This window comes from Ustilago hordei (assembly GCF_900519145.1).
Source record: "Ustilago hordei strain Uho2 genome assembly, contig: UHO2_contig_29, whole genome shotgun sequence".
Lineage (NCBI taxonomy): Eukaryota > Fungi > Basidiomycota > Ustilaginomycetes > Ustilaginales > Ustilaginaceae > Ustilago > Ustilago hordei.
The window spans coordinates 78,514-86,128 of record NW_024545284.1 but is presented as its reverse complement, the minus strand read 5'-3'; the positions used below and the strand labels follow the sequence as shown (position 1 = coordinate 86,128).

Genomic DNA, 7,615 nt, shown 5'->3' with positions numbered 1-7,615 from the left:
ATGGCATTCCAGTCAATGCTCAACGGTGCCGAATGCTCTACCGGTAACAATGGTCTAGCTCAGATGCTCAAACACACTCAGCAAGATCGGTCGATTCAACATGGTGATCGCACTTTCGCAGGTCAACCTCAGATGGGCCCCGCTGGCATGCGACAGCAGCATCAAGCCGGTTCTAACTCGGACGCAGAAGCCTTCTTCCGTCAGCAGCAAGGCGCTTCTGTGCCAGGTGCTTCTTCGTCGGCGTTCGATCTTCAAGCCATACGCAACGAACTCAACAGTACCATGCCTGCTTTCCAACGTCCTAATGCAGGCGCACAATGGGCTAATCAGATGCCACGTACGGGCACACCGTCCAGTGCAGATATGGAAGCCGCTTTTGCTCGAGGTGGCGCACCTGCTCGACAGATGCAGCCTCCTGCAGGCTCGTCTTCTTGGGCTCAACAGTTTGGCTCGCCTCAGCACCAGCAGCCCACGATGCAACAGATGCCAGGTGGTGATGGTTCCGGTTCATCAGGTGCATATTCCTCTCGCCCTATGATGGGTTCTTACGGCGGTATGGGAATGGGTGGTATGGGTATGGGTGGTATGGGTATGGGCGGGATGGGAATGGGCATGATGGGTAGTATGGGTTCTGTGGGTCTCTCGCAGCAACAACAGCCACAGCAAGCGCAAACATCGCAATCCCGCTTCACCGAACTCGATGACGCCAAATGGGAAGAGCAGTTCAAGAAGCTCGATGCTGAACAGGCCGAGGTCGAGTCCAAGGGCAAGGGCAAAGCCAAGGAATCCGAAGCCGATCTCCTCCCATCTGAGGCGGAACAAGCTGAATCCATCCGACGCGAACTTGACGCTATCGATCAGGAACTCACTGCCGATGGACAAGAAGCCAACTCTCGCTTTGAAGATCTCTGGCGATCCATGAACGCACGTAGCGGCATCCCACCTTCTGCTGCCGATGCAGAGCTGGCCAAGTGGGAAGAAGAGATGTTGAGGGCCAGAGAAGACGATGACGAGCAGTTCGGATATGCTCATCCTTCAGGTGGTTTGGGAGCTGGCCGCAACGGATTGGACGAGATGGGTGCACTTGATGGTACAGAAGATGCACTCCTGGATGGCTTCGGCGTTGTCGGTCCCGATGGATACCCTCGCTTGGGTCTGTACAGGATGAATCAGCAGAACCCTTTCCAGACGCACCCAGATCCGCTATCCGAGGGCTTGCGACTTCTCGCCAACGGCGGCAACCTTTCCGACGCAGCTCTTCTCTTTGAAGTGGCTACTCAACGCGAGACTCAAGGTGGCACAGGAGGGGAAGTTGAAAGAGGCGAAGTCGATCGTTCGCGCCGAGAACGCTCCGAGGCATGGCGAAGACTCGGCGAGTGCCAAGCCATGAACGAGAAAGAAGCCCAAGCCATTCGTGCTCTGGAAGAAGCGATCAAGATTGACGAAAACAATCTCGAAGCCTACATGTCACTCGCCATTTCTTACACAAACGAAGGTTATGACACCGCAGCGTACCAGACGCTCGAGAGGTACATCAACCGCGCGTACCCCAACATCAAGGCTGGTCCCTTGCCAGCAGAGATTTCAGGCTCGAAAGATCCGATCGAAGGAACGGAGGGAAATCCTTGGGCGAGTTTGAACAGGGTCACGGATATGTTCTTGCAGGCTGCTAGACAGGGTAACTCGGCGGGACAGATTGATCCAGAAGTGCAGGTCGGGTTGGGAGTGTTGTTTTACACTCAGTCTGCGTATGAGCAGGCTCAGGATTGTTTCAATACTGCGCTTAGTGCTAGACCCAACGATTTCTTGCTCTGGAACCGACTCGGTGCGACACTCGCAAACGGTGGTAAGCCGGAAGAAGCAATCACAGCATACCACAAGGCGCTCGAGCTCAGACCAACTTTCACTCGAGCTATCTACAATCTTTCAGTTTCGTGTCTCAATCTTGGAGCGCACCACGAAGCAGCAGAGCACTTGTTGGCAGCGCTTAGCTTGCAACAAACTCACACGTTGCCGGATGTGCCGGAAGGAGAACAACCCAAGCCTACACCACTTGCGGAGGCTGGTGAGAGTCACAATCTCTGGTCGACATTGAGGAGGATCTTTTTGGTGATGGATAGGATGGATTTGGCTCAGAAAGCACATGTTGGGTCTGATTTGGGTCAGTTTAGAGGTGAAGGATTCGAGTTCTAGGCGGAGCGGTCTGGGAGATAGAAGTCGTTGATTGGTGAAATGATAAGGTGTCTTGGTGAAAACTCGCTTATGTCGTGTTTGTGTCTGTGCTGCTATAGGGTCCGTGTCTGAGTGAGCGCGAGAAGGCATTTTGGTTTGTTGATGTGTCGTGTGTCCATACTCCTAACTTCGGGAACTGGCCATTCACCAACAGGTTGAGTTGAGTGTTCCCTTGCGAAGCGGAGCAAGAGAGAGGCGGCTTGTCAAGCTGACTCGACGCTTCAGCTCCACAGCGGAGCTACAACATTCTTGAAAAGGTGGTCTGGCCTTTCAGGTCGCGTTAAGAAGAGCTCACCACATTCGAACCGAGTAAGAAGCTCCGCGCTCGAATGGAACTTCAAGTCATGCTGCACGTGACATGGCGTGCGCATCTGAGCTGGAACCGGCCCCCTTACGGCAGGCTGGGAACCTTTGAGCCAGCGAGCCACCTCGCTGACCCTAGTATCCTAGGATCTGCGTCCTAAAGCGTTATCCCGCTCATCGCGATCACATTCATCACAAAGCAGAGTAGTACAGATGTAGCATTACTATGAGGTATCTTCCAAATTTCCATCCACCTTCCTGTCATTACGTGCATTCTAGTCAACCATCCTTCGCATCTACTACGTGGTTTGGCTCTGCTCCTCACTTTCCCTAACCTCACTCAACTTGCTCTTTTCCTCCTTTTCCAACTTCTCCCTGGCCAATCTCTCCTGCAACAACTTTCTCCTTCTGATATCTTCAGCTTTGGCATTCTTATAACCTTTCAATCTAGCCATTTTCTGCTCTTCCGTTTCTTCTCCCATCTCTGTTGCACCTGCTGGTGTAGTCGCCGACCTCTCACCTAGGGTATGGTGAGCAGCTTCTTCTCCATCAGCTGTAGTATCCGTTGTGTTGGATTGAAGTGTGACCATTTCCTTCAAAGTTGAGGCCATGGATGAGGGGAGGCTGTTAAGCGATGAGAGCGAAGGAAGGAGGGAGGAGCTGAAGAGTGAAGAGGCGGAAGTGGTGGATGGTGATGCGGGGTTTTCAGACTCCGGCGATTCGACGATTGTTGATGCTGAGCGGTGAATCGTGTGTTCTTCTCCTGCTGGTGAAAGGGTGGAAGAGGGTGCTTTGGCTGGGAGGGTGGCTGATCGGTGCTGATCTTTTCTCTCTTTCCCACCGTTACCGGTGGTACCGCCGAGGGTGGTGGAAGTGAGATCCGCCTTGCTGCTGCCGCTTGGCTGTCTTCCATGGGACGAAAACCTCGAAAGCGGGTTGCTGAACACCGAACCTGACGGCGTTCCAGCAGGCGAATTCTGAGATGCTTCACGATCGATCTTCCTCTGCGTCCTCCTCTTAGCCAAAGGAATGTTCTTGTACAAGAACTCGATCGCCGTAGCTACACCGTCTTCGGATCGGATCAGCTCTCCAACACCTTGAGCTTTTTCAACCATAACTCGGTCCGAAGCGGCACTCTTCAGTGCATCTGCCAAATCGCTTACGCCGAGACTATTAACTCGCGCACCAGCACCAAGCTTCTGCACTCGATTAGCCCAGAAGAATTGGTCGCCGAAGAAAGGCTTGATCAGCGTCACCAGACCTGCGCGCAACGAAGCACCAGTTGTACCAGCACCTCCATGGTGCATAGCAATATCGATCTGAGGGAAGAGCCAGTCGTGTGGAACAGAGTCGACGACAAAGACATCATCGGGGAGCTCGATTTCTGAATCGTGCTCCTCTTCGGTAGCTGTGTCTTCGCTGTCGTTCTGAGAAGTCGAGTGTTGCTGTTGTGGTTTTTGTTGCTGTGGATGGGGCTGCTTCTTTTTCTTCTTTGGCTTGGAACCGCCTCGGCCACTCCAGCCTTTGGCGACAATAGCTCGAACGTCGGCCTGATGTACAGCCCTCATGATGTTTGCCGACACCTCTTCTGCATTTTCGATAGTAATGGAGCCGAAGCCGATGTAGGCGATCTTCTTTCCGTCCTTCTTCGCACGCTTCAAGAAGACAGCCATCTCCTTGGGTGGAGACCAGTTCGATTCGGGATTGTCGAGGAACCAGTAACCGGAGATCTTGACTCGGTCTCCCCAGTCATTAGGCATAGGCACGACAGCTGGCGAGAAATTGTATATGAATGGTACCGAGTCTGCATCAAGCTTCGACCAGTCGGTGGGGCCGATTCCGACCATGTGCTTGCGCCATCGATTAATTTGACCGCTAGTGGCCACCCACATGATCTGATCGAACAGCACATAGGACGAAGAGTTATACGAGGGACCCATCTCGATCGACGGCACGCTGAATGCTTGTGGATAAGCAGAAGTCTTGGTCCAGGGCATGGTAAAGGCGCGGAAATACGGAATACCCAACCCTTCAGCGACGTGAATACCTGCCATGGTGGAAGGAGACTCGATGAGCAGATCTGCACCCTGACACTCTTCCCAGCACTCTCGCAAGAGCTCGTCAAGCCAGACGCGGAACTTGCCAATACTCTCGCGGAAGAAGGCGGGTGAAAAAATGCGATGCTCGACACTGAGCTTCATCAGTGCTGCTGGATCACCACCCACGCCACGGTATTCGATGCCATGCCCTTCCACCCAACCTCGGTATTCAGGGTGCGAGACAATGACAGGTGTGTGACCGTGCTCCTTGAGCGCCTTGCAGAGCGCAATGTAAGGCTGGACATCACCACGCGAGCCGATGGTAAGACAGTAGATACGCATGGGCAAGATACGAAGGGCATCGCGTTGGCTGTTGCGGTCAAGATTGACGACCTTGGGGAGGTAGGCAAGCATGTCGGGCTCGAAGAGAGGCACCTCGCCCTCGGCATTTCGCAGGAGCGCTTCCGTCGCACTCTCCTTCGACGCCTGCTGCGAATCAGTCGAAGAATCTCCATCAATCTTTGTCGTATGACTGTCTTGACTGCCATCGTGAGTGGTGGTCGTAGTGACGAAGCTAGCTCCGTCTGCTTCTTTCTTGTTATCGTCTTTGGCTTGAACGACGCGCTTGAGCGTGGAAAGCACCATGTCGCGGTTGCCTTTGGACACAAAGTCAAAGAACATGTCCGAGTGGGCACGGATGTGAACGACAAGACCGTGATGATGCCAGAGCATGGATCTGTAGGTATCGACGCCTTGAATGTCGTTGAGAGGGACTTTGATCTTGAGGCCTCTACCGACAGCTCTGCGCCAGAAGAGCAGGTACTGAAGTCCAATGGCCATTGTTCCATGGGTGTGCAGAGTACGAACGAGCTCGCACTTGACCAGCTGGAGCTCTTCGGGAAGAGAGGGCAAACCAAAGGCATGGCAGAACTTTTCGGCAAGAGTTCGCTTGTGCTGATCGTCGGACGAGTCGTTGCCGCCGCTGGGGGGGTCTTCAACGTCCGGTCCGCCTTCAAGGTCGAGCAGCGGAGCGGGAACAGCACTGAGGAGCTCCTCGAAACCAAGTGGATCGTGTGTGGCCCTGGGACTCTTGAGCGCTTCGCGAAGGAGGTCAATGAAAGCAGCTCGATTGTGTGTGACTCCGAATGCGAGTTGTGTGATGTGACACTTGAAGTTGGGATTCTTGGGACAGTTGACGAAGAAGTTGTTGTAAGACCAGCTGTGTTCAACAAGTTGATGGCGCTGCTCGCGTTCCTTGCGTTCCTTTTCGGCGACAGCAAACTCTTCCTCATTGACGGAGCCGACGAGGACGTCGAGATGAACAACCTTAGCAACTTGCAAGAAAGGAGTGGCGTCCATCCCGACGACGCGTTCGAGAGGGATACTAATGCGCACCTTCTCGGCAGTGTTGCGGGCGTGGAAGGCGGCAGCCTCGAGCTCTTTGCGCCAATCGAGAGCAGCTTCTTGTGTCTTGAATTCGATGGAGCTATACTGGACACCTTCGACAAATCGAATGATATGTGGTTGGGACCAGTCTGTGGGCAGAACAGCATAGAGATTGTTGAGACGAGCCGACATGAGGGGCTTGTAGAGCTTGTTGCTGGCCGAATAGGCGTTGAAAGAGTGTTTGCGAAGTTCGATCCAGACTCGTCGTTTGGGACGCATCTTTCCAGGTCGATGGATGATAGCAGGACCCGACTTGAGAATTGGATTCTGAACGTTTGGATCCAGTGGCGCGCGAACATCAGAAGAGTGAGTGTCACCGTGGCCCTCGACTTTGGAGCTGTCGGACTGTTCAGCATCGGTTTGGTCATTCGGGATGTAAGCAAGGAAGCAGATTCGTCGATTTGTCAAGAAGAGATTGCCTTTGATGAGAACAGTCTTGACAAGGACAGCAGTGAGGTCGACGAGTAGCTTTTCGGGCTCGTTGGGTCTGGAGAGGGAAGGACATTCTCCGAATTCATCGATGATGGCCTTCATCTTTTCCTCCAACGAGACCTGAACGGGAGCCTTTGTGCGTACACTATCGCCGGGTCGAGTCTGATCTAAGGAGTCAGACCGACGCTTTTCAGCATCGCTCTTGACACGGTTAAGCTCTTCGACGTCCTTTTGGATTCTGACAACGTCGGGCTTCGACCGGTCGTGGGCGCCATGGTCGGCCACTGTCTTGTCATCGTCGTCATCGTGTTCGTGCTCGTGATCTGAATCAGCTGCGTCCAAGTCATCATCGTCATCTTCATCATCGTCATCTTCATCATCTGTAAGATGCTGCATGGTCTCAATACTAGCATCTTTGAGGAATTCGACGGCACCTAGGCTGGTGCGACTGGCAAAATGGTCGTCGGTTCCGATGGAGTAAGGACTTCGAATCTCTTGGGCTGTAGGTGGAGGGTTGACACCGAGGGTGGTGCGAATCTTGGCATCGAGCTTCTTGAGGGTCTGGCCAAAGCGGCTGCTAGCACGCTGGGACTCGTGCTGGTCGGAGGATTCGGCTTCTTTGGCGGATTGCTTCCATCCAGGAGAGTCTTGAGATGACTTTCGAGCGTGCTGTGAGTCGGTGGTGGATGTAGCGGCGGGAGCAGCTGCTTGCGAGTCGACACTGTGATCGTAGCGATGGTCCTCAGGCTGTGAGTGATCGTCTTGAGGCGACATGAGAGCGGCGCCGTTTAGCAACCCAGCGAGCGAGTTGCCACCATGATGCTGCTCTGCCTGTTCCTTTTGATGTTGGTCTATCTGAGCCTTGTTTGCGTTATTGTGTGGGATTGGTGTCTCGAATGAAGGAGGGGTAGCTGAGGACTGTTTTTGATTGTCTTGAGGAGGAGGAGCACGGTCGCTCTCGCTCGACTTGACCAGCTCGACCGTCTTTCCAAAGCTGTCATGAACGTTTTCAACGCTGGCGCGTGTCCCGAACAGGGGGCGGAGGCCCACCATGTTGGAGAAGCTTGGCTTAGCTGTGATCCGCTCTATTGATCAGCAAGGAGCCGGTGCGGATGCCTTCTGCCGTGGTGGTGTATGAAGCGCGATCGTCGGGATGATATGGA

At 53.8% G+C, this 7,615-nt stretch overlaps 2 protein-coding genes across 2 annotated transcripts; one reads left to right on the top strand and one right to left on the bottom strand.

Moving 5' to 3' along the window:
• Positions 1-2,193, top strand: UHO2_07431 (uncharacterized protein; the record flags this gene model as incomplete). The annotated part of the gene is made up of 1 exon (XM_041559039.1): positions 1-2,193. The coding sequence occupies one exon, from the start codon at positions 1-3 to the stop codon at positions 2,191-2,193; it is 2,193 nt and encodes a 730-aa protein (XP_041414973.1).
• Positions 2,194-2,834: 641 nt separating this feature from the next.
• Positions 2,835-7,505, bottom strand: UHO2_07430 (putative UDP-glucose:sterol glucosyltransferase Ugt53A1; the record flags this gene model as incomplete). The annotated part of the gene is made up of 1 exon (XM_041559038.1): positions 2,835-7,505. One exon carries the CDS (start codon positions 7,503-7,505, stop codon positions 2,835-2,837), a length of 4,671 nt encoding a protein of 1,556 aa, XP_041414972.1.
• Between the last annotated feature and the right edge of the window lie 110 nt (positions 7,506-7,615).